Raw genomic sequence first — 23,403 nt, 5'->3', positions numbered from 1 at the left:
TCATCATTTTCTCGCAACTTCGATGACCGATTGAGCCCAAATTTTCACAGGCTCGTTTTTGTATGCTTATGATGGGAGTCACCAAGTGAGAAGACTGGTCTTTGACAATTACCCGAAACGCGTACCTCCTTTAAAGGCACTGGACACTTTTGGTAATTACTCAAAGTAAGTGTTAGCGTAAAAACCTACTTGGTAACGTGTAATTGATAGCTGTTGATAATATAAAACATTGGGAGAAACGGCTCCTTCTGGAGTAACGTAAATTTTAGTTTCTTAGTAAAATATTTGAACTGATTTCGAGACCTCACGCGTGAGGTTTTAAAAACAACCATCTGAAAGCACACAACTTCGCGTGTCAATGGTGTTTCTTTCTTTCATCATTACATCTCGCAACTAAAAGACTTCAGGCTAGACCATCCAAAGCGTACAAACTTGCGCGTATTTCAATCTAAACCCGTTCAAGAACGCGATTTTGTTTCCGCATAATTTACGAGGGAAAAAACACACGAGATCTTCCAAATTGTTGTAGCCTTTAGTAATACTCCACTGAGGTTTCATGTATTATAAAACAATTACTTTTGGTATTAACCCGAACATTTCGAAAGTGTTTTGCACACTGGAGTAAAGAAATTGAGTAAATAGTTAAAATATATTATTAGCGTTGTGTAGCCCTTATAGGCATTGACGTCGTCATCAAGCCGCCATCTTAGATAGAGAGTTGCTCAATGGGTTAACCCATGACGAAAACAAGGAAACGCAGATTTAAGTTGTACGTGCGTCTTTCGCCTCATAATAATGTATAATAATTAAATACCTATTATTTTTTTATGATTAATCTTTAGACATACACAATAACTTAAAAAGTTGGACAGGGGCTGTCAAGACAAAAAGTATAAAAAGCACTGTCATCTATAGAGGTGTGTAAAACCATGGAGCTATAAAAAGGGAATCAAACCCCTGCCAACGATAGAAATATATAATTGGAGATTGCACTCAAACGATTAGCCCATCACAAAATACGTCATAAGGCGCGGGCCACAAATTGACCCCACAGTTAACAGAGTAACCGAAGTTTCGTAATCTACTCAACGTTACGGAGGAAGGAATGGGCCTGGCATAGTTAAAACCATTTGGTAAAGCAACCCACAGAAAAATGTGTTAGCATGTCTGGTAATTAACTGCGGCAATTCCCACTAAAGATCGATTGCGTGCGTGGTCATGGTCACCAACACCATGGAGGAAGAACACCGACAAGACATTTTCATGTACGTACACACGCACGTGCATTTCACATGTATACATACAAATTCATATTATGTATGTACATGTACAAGTACACCGTCTGGTACACGGTGTACCCACATGCACACATTACAAAAGTACCCCCATGTATCAGTCCATATCATGGTAAACCCAACTCATGCGTCCGCCGTACGTACACGATGGGCACGGCACACACGTCCACGCAACAGTGACTTTAGTCTACCAGCCAATCAAATCGCTCCTACACTACGTCATGGTACATTTACTGTTCTCACAGGCGGTGACGATGCAATGTTGGTAGTAAACAGTGCAAGGGTTATGCTGTAGGGCTTTACCACACGTGGTTATGGGGGATTTCGTATGTGGTATATAAACACAGTATAAAGGGTAAAATTCATAATCGTTTTGACAAGACTGAGAGCAACACGCGTCTGATGTTCAATAGTACAGTTTGCCCATCTACCCTGCAGTTCTATATCACATCTACAGAATTCAGTTAATAAAAACAACAATAAGTAAGTTTCAAACTAAATTATTCAGCTGTATTGTTTTAATACGTGCTTGTTTGGAAATAAGCTGATCTCTTTACTGTCATTATTATTATTATAATGGTCTATCTAACCAATATAACTATTTTTCTTTTACAGGTGATGCAGAATTAGTTTTTATGTCATTGTCAATTGTATATTTTATGAAATAAGCAAAATATTGTCATCTGTTCGTTTAACAGTGTGTAACAATTTCAGATTACAATTTCAAACATGCATAGATTTTCTATATTTTGTACACCAGGCCAACAAAATATTGATTTTCAAATGTGCGAGTTCGTTTTACTGTTACTGTCTCTTAAAATTAATACTTTTGATTTGAAAATATTGATTGTTCAAATGTATTTTGTGTACTCTCCCCCGACACCAAGGGATGTGCGAGGCCGTAACCGAAGTGTGCAGTACTACCATTGTATTATTTTGTTGCTCTAAAGACATGCTTGCATGGTATCCCATGTAAACTGTGTCAGGATTTTGAGAATGAAAGTCACGACTGATTGTCAATTGAAACCAATGATATTGGGTCAATAGTTTCCGATTTACCGTGTAGTATTCTTTCACTATGCTGGCTGACATGTTATTCACAAATTGAAATACAGCGAAAGAAAGTGCAAACTGGGCATGACACTTCACATGGGTGTTTATATTCAGTTGGACGGGTGAGCTGAAACACAGCTTTTATGAGCTGGACCTTTCGGATGGTCCGGAAAGCATTTCGATTTTCAACTGAAATTTGATAAAGCTGTCATGTATACTTATTTATTTATTCTGTCTCTTCACCACAGATACCAATACTCAAGTCTTAGTTACTGCAGAAACTAAAAGCATGTACACAATGGCAGAAACGTGCACTATCAACCCAACTCCATTTAGCGGGTTCGGACAGGTAATTAGCATAAATAATAATTAATTTTTAAATTAACTTGTGGTACTGCGATAAGCCATTTTGAGATATGATGAACACATTCATATGACACTATATCAAGTTTTGGTAAATTAACCTTTTAAGTTTTGCAATAAGCAAAATCCGAATTGCGTACTATTGTGTAAGTACATGTGTAGGAGGATGAACATTAAACAAATATTCATATTGACTAGAGTCGGACTTGAACCAGCGACTTCCTCCCACTGGTTAAACAGTGGCAACTCTTTTGAGGAAGTTGTCCTCCGTTAATTGAGTTAAAACACCTGTTAAACTAGACAATAAGAACAAGGAAGTACGATGAGTGATATTATTTACAGGGAAAACATATGGGAAAAGTTAGTGTAGGTAATGTCTATTGTAAACACTTTTTATGAATGAACAAGTTTTACAGGGAAATTGGATCTACCTCATAATAGCACACGTGGCCAGATTATTATTATTTATTTTTCAAATTATGGTATCTGCAAACTCTCGTTTACCGTTCAACCATGGAGGAATAGAATATTAACTGAATTAAGTGGGCGTGAAAATGTGAAATAATATAATGTGCATTAATTTAGCGCACGAGCATTTCCTTACAGAACCAATTAATGAATTCAGTCACTTGTTATTAAATAAATGTTTTTACGTCGTATGTAGAGCGACACGCACGAGTTCTAGCGGTAACAGTAATTAAATGCTGTGTCTGATGTACCACTATGATTAATAATGTAGTATACCCACATCCAAAATCGAATAGGCTACTTATTAATTACAAAATAAGTCATCAAAATGTTCTTGAATAATAATAATAAAAAAAATAAAAAAAATCACAATTGAAAAACAAAACTGTAAAAAGAAATGAAGCCGGGATTGGTAGGCTGTGCATGAGGAAACTCATCACAATAATTAAAAAAGAAAATCGTCCATTGTATACAAATAAACGTCTGGAAATAATTGGTTGCGGTAAGAATTAGGCTGCATACAAAAACGGCAATGAAATCATCGGGCTTAGCGCTAGGCTTTCCCAACATCACGACGCAGTAATGTACCGACTTTGGCTCAGTAAACCCCGTGTGCATTCGCTGCTGACGGCCCGTAGTTTTTTTTATGTCACCCAGTCACGATACAACTGATTTTTGTATGTAGGTTTTCCGGAAGATCTAGTGGGTGAACATTTTAGATTTTAATTTTCACAATCTACACTCTGAAAACAGTGTTTATTTTGTCAACACATTTCTAAGCACAAGTTTTGTATACCCACTTTTTTCATATGATTTAAACCTTAAACATGTTTTGTTTAGATTCTTGTGTGGGTTTAAATGCTACAATGATGATAAATATGTTAATCATTTAAACGTGTTTAAAAAGGTACAACATTTGTTTGTGTGTTTAAACTCTAAAACCAATCCTCCATATGAGATTAAGTGGTTCAAGCATGGAGCAATAGTCCCTGCTTTATGGTTGAAGCATGGTTGAAGTAACAAGTTGAATTCAAAAAGGTAGTTGACTCCAATGACAACGCAGTAACCAGCTGGGGCGGTTACGCGGTTCCATGCACCCTAAAGGTCACCCCTCCGACTGATACGAGTGTGTAGCTTCGTAGAAACCTGGCAGTCGGGGTTTCCCCTTTTCTTCCCGGGCTGTTCACCACAGCTGGATACGTCATCGCTGGCTGATAAGCCACACACTGACCCCCAGTCAATGAGGATGTCGTAACAATTGAACACCCAGAACGGAAATGGGCAGGCGCACTTATGGTACAGCAATTATTATTGGTCCATTGTCAAGCGGATTTTGAATCGATGACCCACATTGGTTGATATGTCACTGACGTCATTTTCTTTTCTTTTGGCTAAGCGATTCAACACACGGACTTTGAGACTATTATCCAGTATCCGCCGCTCGTGTCAAGCACAACCAACTGGTTGAAGTTCAATACACTGGAATGACATAATACTTTAAAAATAAAAACACTCGAAAAGTTACTGTAGTCACATGGCTCCATATAGTACACAAGTATTGAGTTTTCATAAAACCCCAAACTTGAAATCACTATTTAACGGACTATAATATTGTTCCTTCTCTTTGACTGTATAAACCCGATATCTGTTCGCTTTTTACATTGTATGCATTCTTTAATGCTGTGTTTTAGCATGGAGGAATAAATTTATTCCTCCATGGTTTTAGACAGTATGGAAAAAATGTGCATTGAATTGAATTCAACGTCACCTCTATGGAAAGAAATCATTATGTAAATTGATGCACGTGCGAGTCTAGTAGGATGAGAAAAACACCTACGGCTGTTTTAAGTTGTTTTCATAGTAAACATACAACGATAGTCGGTTTACAGACGTCAACCGCAAGGGGTTCTGAGAAGTGCTACGCGGCAATAAACGGGGTTTGGGGAACATTCTCGAGGGTGCAGTGTCAAGGGCAAGGTTGTTGAGACTTAATGATTTGCCACGTGAGAGTTATGTTACTTCATGGAGGAATCCTCCATGGTTACTTTAAATCTGGCCTGTTGCCAATATTATTACGAAGTCCCAGTTCAGACATGTTGACAGGAATGCTTTGGCATTCCAGCTACGTGCGGTTCGAGCCAGTTCTTCGCCTGGTTACTATTGTGTGTAACATCCAGGTGTATTAAATAACACGTGTTTCATTAGAGCTAGCGAATAATATATCCTCGGGTGACAGAGGAGAGTTCTTGATGCGGGGAGGTACCGGATGACTGGAACACGAATTAAGTCGTTAGGAAGGAAGGGTTCCACGAAAGTCGGATGTTTCGAAAGAGTTTAGAATTTATCAGATCTAGGTCTTGCCCTATATAAGTTGATGAACTGTAGAAACATGGTCCAAAATTAAGATATCACACAAGAATGGAGCCATATTTGGTCACGTTTAGAATCGGAGGCATTGCAACATAAACCTGTCATAATTACAACATCGATGGTCCAAAGTCCTCTTTCAATAAAACCCTATGGAACTCCAACCAATATTAAAGCATGCTGTTGTATAATATTATTCAGACATGCAACTTTCTTATTGAACAAAAAGAGGAATGTCCGATCACACTTAACTTTTGTATACTGTTTTTCAGTTTTCTATTGCTCTGTTTTGAAAAAAAGGGGAAATCAGCTGATAGGTTGCATGCTATATAAGCCTGATTATTATTGTTCCCTCCATGTTTGAGGTACAGTGGTGCGAGTTGCTAATAACCGTGGGATGATAAGGTCATTTGAAACCACATCATCAACAAACACCAAAACCACAATCCAATCTCCACTTGGAGGACTTGCAGTATACTTTCTGGTTTCTAAGGAAATATGTCTTTTGAAGAAGTATTGCCTTTAGGATGTTGTTGTAAAATATCAAGTAAACAAGTTAAGGGTCAATGTTTTTTTTTGTTCTAATTTTTTTCAGGAAGTGAAGGCCTTCGACTTGAACCTATCAGGTGACTTCATCAACTTTGATTTCATCACCCAAGCTCAAATCGATGGCTTCTTCGACACAGCCCCGACAGACACACAAGGGGGTCTCCTCCAACCGGTCGAGTCGATGGAGGGGTCATTCAACGAGATGTTGCCCACCCAGTCACCCATTAAGATTGAGGAGTTGGGGTCAGTGAATGTTGCGCCCCTTCATCATCAGAGCCAGTATGATGCCGATATGGATCAGGTGCAACAGTTGATTGTACGAGAAGTCATGGGTGATATCGTTACAGCCTGCGAGCTCATCAACATCCCAACAGGTGTGTAAACTTGAACACTGAGGGGGCACTTCCTCCATAGACCTTTTTCGCCAATACCCATTGCGCAAGTGCTCACTGTTGTATGAGGCCTGCCCTGCATGCTGGTCTAGCTAGAGATCAAACTTAAATGCTAGCTGGACCAGCATGCACTTCATTCAAAACCTAAGGCGCATGTACTGAGTATTTGCGATAAGGTACATTGGGATTGACCAATCACATTACGAAACTTGAACACTGAGGGCGCACTTGGGCTCCCTACAATTGGATTGACCAATCACATTACAAAACTGAGGCTCCGCAGCGGCTGACAGACAATTAGACAGATACCCTTTCTTGAATGTGTTCATAATTTCATACCAGCATACAGGGAACTCAACAAAATAAGCCTCTAACATTGACCTCAAGACAAATGCTTACAGTCAAGGACAATGAAAAAAGAAAGTAAATAAGTCTGAAGTTTTTGTAAGGAACAAAAAAGAAAACATGATAATAACATTGCGTTTCCTAAATACGCACTTTAATCTCAAATCCAATCTTAAACACATGTTACAAGCAACATATAAAATAACAAGGAAATTCTATGTCACTGTTTTCATTTCCACCAATGTTCACAGTTGACAAGATACAACTTAAAAAGGTTATTCATGGTCCTCGAATCAACTACTTGGATAATTCACCACGAATTTGGGGCAGATTGCAAAGTATTCAAGTCCACTTAAATCAGTGTCAAACTTTTTGACCATGACCAATAAATTTCACAAGAAATCGCGAAGGATATGACATCACAAAACAGGAAGGATGTTGTGAAAGGACCGCAAAGTTTATCGATATCCTGGAAATGGAATGGTGTCAATCTACTTAATTTACAATCGTAAAATGAGAAGGTCATCAATCTCGAGGTCACTCAAGAGTCACTTGAGTTGATTGGGATCCAAGTACTGTACAGTACTATATTTTCTTGATGCATTTACAGTACTGTACTATACTTTCTACATGTTACAGTAGTACTATACTATATTTTCTACAGTACTGTATTATGTTGTTTACCATGCATGTTACAGGAGTGTCTATTTAGATAGACAATGAGCACATTTCTGATTATTGTAATAGTATACATTACAATAGTATACATTACAATAGTATACATTACAATAGTATACATTACAATAGTACAATTCCACACAAGTTTCTGCATTATGTGCAGAAGTATGAGTACCCATAAGAAACAAACAAACAAACAAACAAACAAACACCCCTACAAAAAAACAAACAAACAAACAAACAAACAAACAAACAAACAAACAAACATCCAACTTAAGCAAACACAACATTCTCTGGTATAATTAACCAACACTGCACAATATTATGCCAACAAACAAAATGGGGCATTAACCTTATATTAAAGTATGTACAGAAACATTGCATTGTTCGCATTGCATAATACTAAATACCTGACCTTAATATACATCAAAGATAAGTCAATTGAACAAATAATATGTACATAATTAGAGACTATAATATGAACAAATTAACACTAAATGTCAACTTTTGAAACAGTAAATCAATTCTTTTTGTAGATAAACATTCTGGAACTCCACAAAAAAATGTCATCTAAATTGAAAGAAAGTTTATCAAATACAAAATATCCTCATATCTCGAGCTGCTTCTTCGCGGTCACAGAAAATAACCACGCTGTGTTCCCACCTGTGTATAAAAGTCAATTGTTTAACTGGATCCTTCTTTTTTGTTTCTTCCTACAGATCCTTGCAGATGGAACTCAGAACAAGTTAAGAAGTGGGTGGAGTGGACGAGACATCAATATCGCCTACCTGAGATTGAAGTTGGCTTCTTCTCAATGGATGGTTTGAGCTTGTGCAATCTTACAGACGAGCAGTTCCGTCAACTCTCACCCAAGTCCGGCGATATCTTATACGCTCATCTCGATATCTGGAAGAATGGTAAGGATGGATAAGAATTTATCTTTTTGTTAACCAATCATGTTGCCATAAGCAGGGTTAAAGCCACAGTGGGCAATGCCGGGCGGGGCCTGCCCAGAATAAACAAATTTAGCCCAGCACCCTGAGCAAAATACACTGTATAGATTTCCCCCGATCGGCTTCAACAATGATGGTCCCATATCTAAGCATGATTAACTTAGTTGAACCTTCGCCCCTGGTGGACTAAATTCAGGAGTTGGAGCCCACCAATAAAATTGGTCTAGCTTCACACTGGCCATGAGGTTTTCAGAAACAAAATAAAAAAACTCTCTCTAAAAGTTTGATATTTTCACATTCCTAGACCCTGATCTCCTATCGATTGTTGACCGAGCATCTTGTTTCTGTATACAATAAATAACAACTTCTTTCTTGTTTCATCTTTAACAGCTGCTGGCAGAATTAATGTAGCTGATGACATCTTCTCCCCACATCTTCCAGCCCCTCAAGTGTTTGTTGGCAATGAACAGTGTAGTTATATGGATCTCAGTTCATTGGGAGGGTATGAGACATCAAGCTCAATGTCAAACAGTGACGGTAAGCATCTTATTTAAGCTTATCAAACATCTTTGCAAATGAAGGAAACAAACTCCTGCACTTTAACAAGCCCCAGTGTTAAAATACACACCAAACTTGCACAGTCAAACTGTATCAAAATGAACAAGCAAACATGATGTTCCAACGAAAAACGTTTTCAAACCATTTATTTTCTTGCTATTTTGTTCTATCCCAACAGATGAGGCATCTATCCCTTCTCCTGGTCCAACATCAGGCCCCAACACTTTCATGACCCCTAACCACACCGGCGGAATTCACTTGTGGCAGTTCTTGAAGGATTTACTTGTACAGCCAGATTCTTACGGCTACTGCATCAGGTGGTTGGACAGACCCCAAGGTATGATTACTCATTTGTTGGATCCCACAAAAAAAAGATTTGTTGACTCCCAAAGCAAAGAACGTTATTTGTTTGATCCCACAAAACATGATTTGTTGGATCCCACCAAAACAAGAACTTTGTTAAATCCAACCAAAGCAAAGAACTTGATGTTTTGGATCCCAAAGCAAATAACTTTATTTGTTGGATCTCACCAAAGCAATAACTTTCTTTGTTGGATCCCACCAAAGCAAAGATCTAAAGATGCCCTATAATGCACACAGCTGCCCTTACAAAATACTTTCGACCGATACTGTGCAAGTCTCCTGCATATTTCAAACATTTGGGACCAGTATTTGAATACAGACTGGACTTACACAGTCAATCTGTAACAAAACGTAGCACAGAAAACTATTATTGTACAACACAGAAGTAGAATCACAGAAGCAGAGGATCACAGGCAAAACACAAAGAACACAAAAGTGTGACCTTGTATTTCAAAATAAAGTGAATACACTACTGAAGCCCATAGGCCTATAACCTTCAAGGATTCCAGAAGAACATTGGTTTTACATAAGTTACCATTTACAAATGGACGGTATTCGTATTGTACCAATTTTTCATACTAGGCTGTATGCTAATGAAATTTTCTTTTCTTATTCATTTTTCTTCAGGTATTTTCAAGATTGAAGATTCAGTCGAAGTTGCCCGCCTTTGGGGGCTCCGTAAGAACCGACCAGCAATGAACTACGACAAATTGAGTCGCTCTATTAGGCAGTACTACAAGAAAGGTATCATGAAGAAAACAGAAATCGCACAACGACTAGTTTACCAGTTTGTCCACCCATGTTAGAATTTAAACCCAAGTTGGAATCGCTTCACGAGCTGACACTTTTGCCTTACACCTTACATAATTTATAAGCTATTTATTTTTCAAAATTTAAATTATCTTTTTATATCAAAATAACGACCAGTTAGCTGAACAATTTGCTTTACATGTACACCACACTATCCATGTTACAGAAATTAACACTGTTAACAGTATTTTTATGGACAAAGTGTGCTTAGTATAATAGGCAATTTTTTGGAAAACTTTTTTCTACGTGTATATAAAATAAGAAAATAATTTATTTAAAAAGGTCATCAGCGAAGCTATGAAGCATTCTTGAAAACCAAAAACTGGAAACAAGTGTTTCACCATATTGCAACAGTAAGTTGCGTCATCGGTGTATGTTCTATGAACACCATATTGCAACAGTAAGTTGCTTTAACTGTCTCTTACGGTACTGCCAAATAGTGTGTCCTAGGTTTGAGATCGTTTTGTTATGAAACTAATTAATAATTTTGCAACGTTTTCCATTGCTTGACATTTTGATTGTTGGAGTGTTTAGAATCAGTAGGTTGTCACAGAGTAATTTGTATAAAAAGACAAGATGGTATTACAGCAAACACAGACCACTTAGATTTTTCTTAAGTATATTGTAATTACCTGTAATAGTGAGGAAGTTTGTGGGTTCAAATCCCATCTGAGTAACCCATATTTTGTTAATGTTTGCGGTAACAAGAACTATGTATTACTATTACTATTGACTATCTTATCTAGATGATGTGACCTGTGACATCACATAGTAGCAAAAGAGCCACAGAGCCTTTTTGTACACAGCTCAATAAAACAAAAATTAAAAAATTATATTTTATGGAGATTACTCTGTCTAATTCTTATCATCTTTTGATAAGAAAAAGGGGGCACATCTCAAAACATTTCCAGCTTTTACTTTCATAACTCTTGGACTTATGTGGAATAAGTTATGACACAAAATGTCAACTTTCCCATATGACCAGTGCAGTATCTTGCCTGCCAGAAATACCAAAGAATGTACAAGGTCACACTTATTGTAAACAAAGGTCACATGGTCTATAAAGCAGGTCAACATCCATTTGTAAACAAGGTTTTCTCCCTCTACATTTCATCCTCTTTACACAAACGAAACCTGGGAGATTTGTTTTGATACTATGAAATATAATCTTCTGTTTCATTAACGTTTTTCATTATTTGTACTTTAAATTTATTTTTTTTACCATTTTTAAGTTATTACTTAATTTTCAGTTATTAAGTAATAACTTAATTGTATGTTTTGGTTAATATTAGCATATAATATAGCCTGTAAATAAGCATGACTATCAATGGTGTTTTTTGCAATAGACACAATTATAATTGAACCTGCTTATTTTGTTTAAAGCAAAAGTGCCATTCATCTAGCTAGCATTTGTTTTTGATTTTTACTTTGATTGGTAAGAAAATTTCTAATGATTTATACATGAAACCAAGTGCTAATTTATATGATTTTTAGTGTTTTATATATTTCTAAATGTAGTAACTCTTTTTTTATCGTTGTAAATTAAAAAACAGATTATTTATTTAATAAATATGTATTGATAATAAAAACAAAAAGCAGAAGCAAGAATTGTTAACTAAATTTCTTGTCCTTTGTTAGTGTAATAACCATTTTTTTAAAACTGATTTTCAAAGCTATAGTATCTACTGTAAACACTTTGGCCCAATTTAACTGTGTTCGGAAAAAAAGTCTGTATATTATTTTCTCTTGTTTGAAATAATTCTCAAAGACATTTATACTAAGTTTTCCTTAGGAATATGCGGCCCTGGAAATTTGGTAGACACAATAGCTTTCTGTCAAAATAACTTTACTTACACTCCATTTAAGCATTAGTCATATGAATACAATATAAAAGCAAAGTCAGAATTGTACTGGCTACATGAATGTGAAATCAATATGTGCCCCAGGTAATTTCTATAAATAATTATAAAAGTATGTCCCACCCAAAGGATTAGACTCGAACCCACACTCCACAAAGCCAGAACCTGAGTCAGATAATCAATTTTGTTTTGGATTTGTATAAATTTTGCTTGTACGGCGCCATGAGCGTCATGGTTGATGGACCTGAGCGCTCTATAAGAGGCCACTATTGTTATTATCAGTGGTGTAACCAGACATTGGGGAGGGGGGGGGGAGTGAGGGAAAATATATAACTTTGAAGGCGTCGTCGGATAAACCTTGTTTCAGCTGCAATATAAGCCCGAACATCTGACGTCACACCTCGAGGCTTGTGAATAACGCCAGAGACCTGCCTCAAGACCGGCGTGTATATTCATCATTGTATCCAATGGAATCACTGAATCTAAGGAGCAGGGATCCGTCTATATCCTTGCGGATAAAGACAGGGGCCCAGTCTACTGCCATATAAGACTTAGCTGTAACAAGCCGCTTTAGGTTCATGGGAATTGACAAGTTTAAAGCCATTACACTTTCGGCACAAAAAAAAAAAATAGTTCACAGATTTACAATTAAGTGACAGGGTTTACAGAAGGTAATGGTGAAAGACTTCTCTTGAAACATTATTCCATAAAATGCTTTACATTTCCAGAAAACATTAAAACAACTATCAATTCTCGTTGTCGAGAATTACGGTTTTATTTTAAACACATGTCATGACACGGCGAAACGTGCGGAAACAAGGGTGGGTTTTCCTCGTTATTTTCTCCCGACTCCGATAACCGATTGAGCCTAAATTTTTACAGGTTTGTTTTTATATTAGTTGTGATACAAGAAGTGTGGGCCTTTGGACAATTCTGTTTACCGAAAGTGTCCAATGGCTTTAAGGAATGTTTTAAGACTGTCTGATGATTAGGGGATAAAGCACCTTGATCTCAAGGTACCCTGCCCTGCACTCAGGATTCCCCAACCAACACTTAAATAATTTTCCCCTTTTTCGACCACCACACATTTTCCAAAGTTACAAATTGAATTTGAAATTTCTTTTCAAAGGTTTCAAACAAAAATGTAAAATTTAATAATTTACCAATAGAAAAAAGTGTCCAAAGCCATAAATTTCAACCATGCTACGATAGGATCGGGTATGGGCGATGAAATAAGAACTGACATTGCGATTATCATTATTAGTCATTGACTATTACCCAATGCAGTATTGTTCAATGAGCAGATTTAAGGAGGCCATCAAAGATCCCACCAGTTCCATGAATCAGCTTAATTATAACAAAGGAACTAAAAAGGGGACTTTCCCCAATATGCTTAAAATGTCAAAACTTCTTTAGTCAGTTGTAGAAACAGGTCATAATATCCAGAACAGGAAACCACAGTAGCAAAATGTGCTCAGCATTGTCGACAAAAACAACCCTGAGGCCACAATAGTAGTGTAGTACTTGTAGTAGAGTACTACTGCACTCAGGATTCCCCAACCAGCACTTAAATAATTTTCCCCGTTTTCGATCACCACACATTTTCCAAAGTTATACATTGAATTTGAAATTTCTTTTCAAAGGTTTTAAACAAAAATGTAAAATTTAATAATTTACCAATAGAAAAAAAGTATCCAAAGCCATAAATTTGTGAGTACTCCTTTTGTTTGAGTTTATTTTTAAATTATGATTTATGGAAAACATTTTCCGGCACTAAAGAAATCCTGGGCAGAACCATGCTACTATAGGATCGGGTATGGGCGATAAAATAAGAACTGACATTGTGATTATCATTATTAGTCATAGACTATTACCCAATGCAATATTGGTTCAATGAGCAGATTAGGAGGCCATCAAAGATCCCACCAGTTCCATGAATCAGCTAAATTATAACAAAGGAACAAAAAAGGGGACTTTCCCCAATATGCCTAACTGCTTTGATTTAAATCTAATAATGTATTTTTCGTCAATTGTATTCTTTCTTATTACTCAGCTAAATTTGTTTTTCATGATGTCATTCTCTGTTTATTTTTAAAATTACATTGAACAATTACTGCTGTTTTTATGGTGAGTGGGTTGGGTGGGTGGAAGCGGGATACTACGAATGTAACCTTATCTGCGACTTTTTTAAGTCAGAATTCTTAATCTGCAATTCATTAAACTATTAACTACTTTCATTTCGATCAAAACAATGACCGTAACGTACAATGGCAAGTAAAACTTGGACAAGTTTGTTTGCAATTGGACGGATGTAGGAAGTGGTTTGAGGATGACAACAGGACAGAAAAGTCAAAACAGTTCACAGATCACTGGTGTAAATTTAAAGATGCGTCTAATTACATCATAAGGTTTGTTGTTGTTGTTGTCCCGAAGTAGGTGAAATATGCGCCAAATTACATCATCAAATGTTTTGTTGTTGTTGTTTTCACCAAGGAGATAAACATGATCGGCAGATTTTGATGACTCGAGTAGTAAACAAACTCAGTGTCAGAGTTTGGAAGTGATATATGACACAGAGGAGGTAAAAGTAAAGAGTCATGTGTAAAAGGGTCTGTCGTAAGCTTGGGCGATATCACGATATTATCGAATATCGCGATATTAATTTGGAAAAGATTTCGATATCTGATGGATTTGGTTTTAATCGAAATACCGATATATCGCGATGTATTTGCTAGCTGAGACATCTTGCACCCCATGTGTTTGGAGTAAAACCAGAAGAATAGGTCATAAGAACACCTCTCTTATGCTATGACTTTCTCTTCTACAACTTTCACTTGGAGTTTGAAGACTGATGATGTCAAATTTCATTAATTGCGATTATATCGAATATTGCGATATATTGTCGGCGATGTATCGTGAATAAAATAAATTGATATCGTCCAAGCTTAGTCTGTCGGTTGGTAATGAAAATTTGGAAAAAAAAACCTTTTGTGGTAACAAGTCCAGCAGCTTATAATATAATGCATTAAAAAATATTGCACTTCTAAGCTTCGATTACGGTAAAAAGAAAATCACTTTTTAATTATCCCTCAGTTTAAAGCCATTGGACCCTTTCGGTTCAGAAAAAAAAATAAAAGTTCACAGATTTACAAATAACTTAAAGGGTTTACAGAAGGCAATGGTGAAAGACTTCTCTTGAAATATTTTTCCATGAAATGCTTTACTTTTTGAGAAAACAGCAAAACAACAGAAATTCTCGTTAACGAGAATTACAGATTTCTTTTAAACACACGTCATGACACGGCGAAACGCGCAAAAACAAGGGTGGGTTTTTCAGTTATTTTCTCTCGACTCCGATGACCGATTGAGCCTAAATTTTCAAAGGTTTGTTATTTGATATAGAAGTTGTAGTACACAAAGTGTGGGCCTTGAAGAACACTGTTTACCGAAAGGGTTCAATGGCTTTAATTAACAGAATAACGATTCTCAGGTTGTGTATTTCTCCTATAGTGCCGCTTGTAATGTTCCGATAGACATTTAAACAACTCTCAAAGGCGCCTTTTCCTGAAAGAAAAGAAAATGCCTTGGTGCCCTTACCCTCAAGAATGAAGCATAAATACCCTGCTCTTTTCTTGTCAAAGTTGTCAGCAAATGAGACAATGCAAACAAGACTCAAACAACTAAACTGCATTTTTGTTTTAAATGGCAAAAATTTAAATCATCAAAGATAAGTTATTAGAGAAAGACAGAAAGGATTAATCGTTTACCTTCTAGTTGTTGAAGGAGATGGTTGTCTAGAATAACATCTTTTGGAGGGATTTTCGAACATTGGCCATTTCATGGGCTTGCTAAATTCAAAAATGGAGAGAAGTTACAAACAACTTTACAATTTCACTCAATCAGACATTCAATCAGTAAACAACTTTTACACACACACACAAAGGAAAAGGAACAAAATAATCTTTGCCATGTCTTCAACATTAATTCCCCTCTTTTGTTTTATTTTAAACGGGAAAATTTTAGATGAAAATTATTTTGCAATCAAAAATTGCACCAAGTTGTGCATTTTGGTGCAACACCAATCTCCCCCCCCCCCAAAAAAAAAGGCCTAGTAAGAGGACTTTGTTGAATGTCTGAAGAGCCGGGGTTGTTCTATAGTCTCTAAAAAAATAAACAAATAAAAGGACACAGTCAAAAAAGGCAAGTTTTCTACACCATAGAGGGCGCTACATCAGCTTTACAGTTGGAGTTGAGTGGGACTTGAAAACTGCTAGGTAAAGTTTATGCAGCATTAGATTTAGGTACATGTTTTCTCCTGACTTCACAAATGTCCAAATTTTAGTGGGGATCTGTCCCAAATTGAGTGCAGGCCTGGAATCAGACAGGTGCCCAAAGGTCAACGCATTTATTGCCCCTCGTATTGGCGTTTGGTGCTCCTTCAAAAGTTTCCCAAAGGGCATCAAGACAATTTGCCCAACTACAGTTGGAATACCTGATTTGGTAGGTCTCTGAATAATAAGATGACAGTGAGTGGGGTCCCAGTTAGGCATCCATACTTTTTTAAATGGGCATTGTCATGATGATGTCCTTTAAAAAGTTCCAGTGCAATTTTGTATTGGAAAGATATTGGAATTCTCCTCGATATAGGTCATGTTCCCTATTTTCAATAACAGTAATGAATGCTAACATTCATTCATTTCACATGGCACCAGACTATTATTTTGTCCAGCCTCAGTTTGGTTACAATGAGTTGAAGACGCAGGAGTAAACAACAAGGAGGAGCTAATCAGGTGTATGCAGGATAGAGTTGTGTGGCATGTCAGAGATAGCGCCCAACTCAAACATGCAGCAAGGCGACAACTTGGGTCGACTGAGTGAGTTTGAGTTGAAATGGAGTAAAATCAAGATGACTGCACCATGTTAAAAGTCTATAGTCTGCTGCCATCATTGAACAACAATCTTCACTAAATAGTTACACGTGATGAATGTCTTACCGTATCCATGAGTATCTTCTTCTGTAACATGCTCATCTCTTTACGCAGCTCCCCCTGGACATGAGTCTGCTGGTCAGTATGACACTGGTCCAAATCGGTCATTGTCTGTGGAGTCAATGTGGAAACAAATATTAATTTTGGTTCGTTACCCATACACCGATGTGTGTTAGCAGTTAGCACTGTATACTATAATTTCCCGAGTCCTGTGAAAAAAATATCACAGGTATGTTACTCGGGTGGGATTCGAACCAATGACCCTTGCAATTCTAGAGCAGTGTCTAACCAACTAGACTACCGTAGCTAGAGGCAGTTCGAATCATAATGTTTTGGCATCGGTAACCAAATGTTTAGATTACATCGTCGGCCTACGTTGCCCTACTGGTCTGGGCCTTGGTGTTGGTGCCCTTCATAAGTTTCATTGACTTTTGAATTTTCCAATGGAAGTGCCCTTTTGCATAATGATAATGGCCTTGCCCTTTCTACATGTTCAAAAATAAAGGTTAATGGCTTGATCTGACTATACACGCAAACAAAGATTCTGATATAATAGGGAGACCACCAAAATAGGGCAAGAGCGCTGGCACGCTCATCTGCAGGACACAGGTTCTAGTCACATTCTCCTTTGTTCAACTCAAAGAAAAACATAGAAAAGGAAAAATTTCAATCTTGTGAACAAATAAAAAAATATTGTTCTGGGCTACTTGTGGGGATTTATATTGGCACTACAGCTAGGGCTACAATTTAATTGCAGCATCATCATGCATTTAGGTATAAGACGTCCTTACACCCTTCACAACAGCCGTAGCCATAGCCGTATGTGTATACGCCAATTTGGTTAGGTCTTATTACCTTGGAGTACTGGTCAAACAGCTGCCTGATGGTTTTGAGCCGTTGTGACATTGTGATTCGTGATTGCTGGAACAGTTTCTGCTGTTGACGAAAGACTACCTATAAATCAGCGAGAGGAGATATTTGCACACAGTGAGGTATTAAAGTTGGTTCAAAATTAGAGAAATCTTTAGTGGTCAAACAACAATAGAAGTCTTGCGATTATTTGTACATTATTGTGAATGAGTTTCTGCATATAGAATTGTTATTTAGTTAGCACAGCATCTAGGCATAATAATCTGGAGTCGCAACTCCCACTATAGTCAATTTTTCCTTTGTTCAGAATCAAAGAAATTTCAACAGGTTGGTTGAATTGAAAACTGATGAATATTCTGCTTTCGATTCAACAAAATACAAAAACCCAATGACTTTTTTGGTTTACTTCACCAGTGATTCAGAAGTTTTACCTGCATTTTTTCTTCTTGTTCTTTCACTTTATTGACATCGGTTTCCCACTGGTCGAGAACATTGGCAAGTTGTTTGGTGTACTCATCTTGCAAACGATTCCTGTGAATCAAAATTAATTAAAATTATGTGCTAAAATTTCTACTTCAGATTTCATACTTCTTTTCTTGGCAAGTACATCAATCCATTAACACTGGTGGCGTGTTATCGCAGAGTGGTCTAATTCACCAGATCCATGGCTCGATGTTGTCAGTAGCAGAGTGTGGGTTCGAATCCCGGTCTAGACACTTGTGTGCCGTTGAGCTTCACTAAAGTTTTGGGAGGTAGTGCATTTTTCTCTCCACAGGCTCCTTGTAGATGATACCCATGCCTAAATGTACATCCTTTTTACAGACTGCGAAGAGGGTAACCCTGTTTCAGCCCCAGGATTAGAAGGAATTGTGCCCCCTGGCAGCAGGTTAATTTGTGTGTAGCCCTCATCTTAAAGTGGCCGTCCTTCGCTTTGTGATGTTAGATGTTTGTCAATTTCTCATAAAAAAACTGAAAACAAAACAAAACAGTCGGCAAATTGGGCTGAATTAATTAGCATGATCAGTATGCTGCTTTGGTTAATAATAAAATCAGATTTTTACCTTTCTGTCTGCTGCATCTTCCAGATTTTGTCCACCTTACAGTTAGCGGACTTCAAGCTCTGCTGAGTGAATGTCTCTAACCGCTTCTTCTTAGATACGAGCGACTTCCTCATATCGGCTGTTTGTTTCAGAAAGGTAGTTAATATTGTTAAAGGAACGTTACAGAATTGGTAAGAAACAAAAATCATGAAGATCACAGATTTACATAAAACTTACACAGTCTGATGATGATGATAGTGGAAAACATCCCTTGAAATATTTCTGTCTGAAATTTCATATTTGATGAGAAATATATAATCTAATTTCGTGTTTGGAGTTTATCGCTCAGAGAGCATTTTATTCATTTTTGTGTTGGCGTTGATGCAATGCAAAACTTGTAATCGTTTTTTCACTGTTCTCTCGTGACTCTGATGGCCGATCGATCTCAAACTTCTACTGTGTGTCAGTTTATGTATATGGTGGATTACATAAAGTGCTTACACTGCCAGCAACTTTTTTGGTAGCAAAACCAATTCTGTAATGTTCCTTTAAAAGTAAATGTGATAAGATATATATATGGTTTGCGATAACACCATCTACTTGCCAGGTAGATTATGTTCTTTTGGGAAAATTTTTCTTGCTTTATATTCTATTACCACTGAGTAGATTTTCCTAGAAATTGAACCTGATTAAATTTACCTCCAAATGATTCCAGCATAGTCTGCATCTCGCCACTGCAAAAAAAAATAAGATAAAAATTTAACAAATTTACCAAAAGTTCAGAAACATCCTCACCTATACGACAAAATCTTTGTAGCGTCATTACCGCAAAATGGTTCTATAATCATCCATAAAATTGACTTCTATATTTTTCTTTAAATAAAGGATGACACATGACGCATTGTTTACCACTCAAATGACAAAAATTTGTGTGTACATAAATACTACTGTTATTTCTCCTAAAGACGAGCAGAGTAAACTGTTCGAAACTTTGAGACCAAATCGTTTTTTTTACAGAGCCAACACTCCCTCAAAAGAGATATAATATGGTTGTTTCACCCCCGCCAGTTTACTGTTAATTATTAGTTTTTCTTACTATTACTACTGTTCTCAATAAATGGAAACCTGAATTGATCGGCTGGTAATTAAAGGCAGTGGACACTATTGGTAATTACTCAAAATAATTATCATCATAAAACCTTTCTTGATTACGAGTAATGGGGAGAGGTTTTTGATGGTATAACACAATGTGAGAAACGGCTCCCTCTGAAGTGACGTAGTTTTCGAGAAAAAAGTAACTTTTCACGAATTTGATTTCGAGACCTCAAATTTAGAATTTTGAGGTCTCAAAATCAAGCATCAGAAAGCACACAACTTCATGTGACAAGGGTGTTTTTTCTTTCATTATTATCTCGCAAACTCGACGATCGATTTAGCTCAAATTTTCACAGGTTTGTTATTTGATGCATATGTTGAGATACACCAAGTGAGAAGACTGGTCTTTGACAATTACCAAAAGTGTCCAGTGTCTTTAATGTTTCTTTGACTTACTCAAAGTTTGTGTTGGTTTGAGGTACTTCTCCCATATCATCATCTTCCGGGTAGAAGCGTTTCTTACCAGTCTTGGTTTTAGATACGGCTGGAGTTTCATCTTCTACAATTACAATTATAGGAACAGATAGTGACTGATTGGGGCTTGATACTTCACGCCTGCCACTGGTCATTAATGATACTGATAATTACAGCATTTATAGAGCGCTAAATACATATGTGGGTAACTTGTTCCAATTTGGAACAAGCTACCGACATGGATCTTCCAAAGTGCTGGAGTTATGACTGAAAAAGCATGATCGCCATATAGCGATTCATAATGCGAGGTTCCCAGGGAAAGCTGGAAATGAGGGATGGAAGAAGAGTGAAGGCGTCCAGTAGCTTATAATAGTGAAGATGAACAAAGGGCTACAAGGTCTTGGAGATATACTGGGGCCAAATTATGAACAACTTTATACAGAAGACTGCTCTTGCTTAACTGGACCCTGGTATTACCTCTACTGCTTCCAGCTATGTCTTCATTTGTTTCGTCATCGTCATTATCGTCAAAATCAAACTTGTCTAAGACTTGGTTGATCCTTTCCTTTTGAGTTGTTGGAGCGGCTGGCTTTTTCTTGGCTGATGTGGAAGCTCTCGGCATTGTGCTGTGGGTGAGGGCTACTCAAAGCTTTGAGATAAACAGTTTTTGAAGATTTAAAAGGCATTTTTATTTAAGTAGACTTGTGGTCAAGTCGTAATGTTTGTTGCAGTGATAGTTGAGCCGTGGTGTTGGCGTAATGATTCAGGTCTCCGCGATCGAATACTGCTCTCGACTATGAGACTGCACAGTGCAAGAGCAGTAGACTTGCAGGGGACAGCAGTATGGCGAGAACATCGCCATTGTCGCGGGAATCACGAGGAGAGTTGGAACGCTATCACCGCAACAGACATTTAACGACTTGTCATTAAGTCTTATTTATAAATAGAAGTAACATTTGTTATACTTAGTTAGAAGAAACAAATATGTGACACTTGCGTAAACTATTATTGTTAGGTCGATTTCACGACTAAATGCAAGGTTGGAGAAAAATGTTAGAGTAGGGTTGCAGGTTAACCAATTTAATTAAGTAGGCTTAGGTCTAATTGATTATGAAAATGTAACATTTTAAATGAAATAATTAGGTATGCCTAGCTAATTTTTAGTCCTATATCACCCTGTTTTAAGAACCTACATTAAAACAAGCGATTCCCTTCTCTTTTAGTTTTAGTTGTACTATAATTATGACTAGTTTTTAGACGACTACATTTTGTACGTAGACCTTAAATTAATCTGTTCTTATCTGTTATTATTATTTATTATTATACCTTAGCCTTTTTAGGCCTTTCTATAAATTCTAATTTCTAAAAAAAAAAAAATTATTGAAAACAGTTTTTCCCGTTTGTTTCAAATGTCTTTATTAATATTAGGGGAGTTAGTAGACCTACCTTCAATCATGAAAAAAGGTCCAGGGTTGGATTGAAATTAACAAGAGTAGTATCTCTGTTTTCTATATGTGCACTAGTTTTGTACCACAATTAAATCTCTTCCTTTGAAATCTGGCTTGAATAAACTCTTGTCCATACGTTATAAAGACTTAAACAAAAAGTTCCAAATAAGTTTTTTTAAAATGAAATGAATTACCTAAGCCTATGCTATGGAATATTCCCCGAAAATATTGTTTAAAAAAAGGCCCACCCGGAAAAGTTTCCGTATGGCGCCACCACTTTTTCATTCGATGTGTAATAATATTATAGTATCTAATTTACCTCAATGAGATATCCCTTTTTGTAAAAATGAGTGAAAAGGTGGTGGCGCCATACGGAAAGTTATCCAAAAAGTTCGTTGGCATGGTTGGGGCGAGTTGTCTCCCAACTCAACTCACTCGACCAACTCGCCCGAGTAGTCATGCTAGTTGAACGGTACGGCATGCAACAAACGATAAGCTCGTAAAATGTCACCAAAATGGATACAAAATAATGTCCACAAAACACCCAAACACAGTACGACCTTATCCAAAATCCTATGTATTAGTTAACAAATTAATGGAATTCAACTCACCAACGTTACACGACGGAAGGAACGAACGGAAACACAAGTTGACGTGACACTCTCTCAAGAAAAATAATCACTGACGGCCGCCGAGTGAAAAATAAAAAAGGTCAACCGGGGTCATTCAAAACTTTAATATCAATCCGCGTATAGAATTTTAACTTATTTTGAACCAAAAGAACGAAACGAACCCCCTTTTTTCAGACACACCAGTTTATTTTATCGTTTATTCTCATAATTTTAAAGTTGTGTATTACTTTCACGTTTATTTAAAGTAAATGTATTTTCTTTGAAGCGGAAGAATACTAACCAATGCCTGTGTGATGTGGCAATAAATATGGCGGAATTATCGTCTGCTAAAAAGTGACCATCCCAATGTGCATACAAAATAAGAATGATACTTTTATAGATCTATCAATTAGTTCTATGGGTCAATTATGATTCTAATCTGTAGGCATGTAATATTTATCACAGCAAAAGTTTCCGTTTTTATTATCCAATGTCGCCCTTTCTCTGTATTTGAGCCTAAAACGATGAAAAGGGATGACGTCAGAAAGTGGCTCACCAGTGGCAACTGAGGGCGCTATTTCAAATTAATGGTCGTCGAGAGTAGACTTGCTTTTTCATGCTACTTCGCTGCGCTCATACGCATGAAAAACAGTTTGGTTTAATACGCAAAAGACACGAAATTAATGACACAAGGTACAATAATATTCTGATATATTAAATCGATTAATTATTTATTTATTCAGACAGCATGGGGTGTAGGCTTGCATGCACGGGGATGCAAGCTGAATGCCAAAGATACGTGTACCTCGAAAAAGACGCCGGTC

At 37.0% G+C, this 23,403-nt stretch overlaps 2 protein-coding genes across 2 annotated transcripts; one reads left to right on the top strand and one right to left on the bottom strand.

Annotated features, from left to right (window-relative positions):
- The first annotated feature begins 1,665 nt into the window (after positions 1-1,665).
- LOC139953670 (SAM pointed domain-containing Ets transcription factor-like) lies at positions 1,666-11,900 on the top strand. The gene is made up of 7 exons (XM_071953174.1): positions 1,666-1,778; positions 2,597-2,697; positions 6,142-6,469; positions 8,230-8,427; positions 8,854-9,000; positions 9,200-9,358; positions 10,012-11,900. The coding sequence occupies exons 2-7, from the start codon at positions 2,638-2,640 to the stop codon at positions 10,188-10,190; spliced, it is 1,071 nt and encodes a 356-aa protein (XP_071809275.1). The 5' UTR covers positions 1,666-1,778; positions 2,597-2,637; the 3' UTR covers positions 10,191-11,900.
- Positions 6,960-22,697, bottom strand: LOC139953671 (synaptonemal complex protein 3-like). Its single transcript, XM_071953175.1, has 10 exons — positions 22,580-22,697; positions 20,998-21,169; positions 20,503-20,605; positions 19,651-19,685; positions 18,973-19,090; positions 18,343-18,442; positions 17,897-17,995; positions 17,048-17,152; positions 15,821-15,901; positions 6,960-8,416 (listed from the first exon to the last, which is right to left on the bottom strand). The coding sequence occupies exons 2-9, from the start codon at positions 21,140-21,142 to the stop codon at positions 15,848-15,850; spliced, it is 759 nt and encodes a 252-aa protein (XP_071809276.1). The 5' UTR covers positions 21,143-21,169; positions 22,580-22,697; the 3' UTR covers positions 6,960-8,416; positions 15,821-15,847.
- Between the last annotated feature and the right edge of the window lie 706 nt (positions 22,698-23,403).

This window comes from Asterias amurensis, chromosome 22 (assembly GCF_032118995.1).
Source record: "Asterias amurensis chromosome 22, ASM3211899v1".
Classification (NCBI taxonomy): domain Eukaryota; kingdom Metazoa; phylum Echinodermata; class Asteroidea; order Forcipulatida; family Asteriidae; genus Asterias; species Asterias amurensis.
This window is presented reverse-complemented; position numbering and strand designations above follow the sequence as displayed.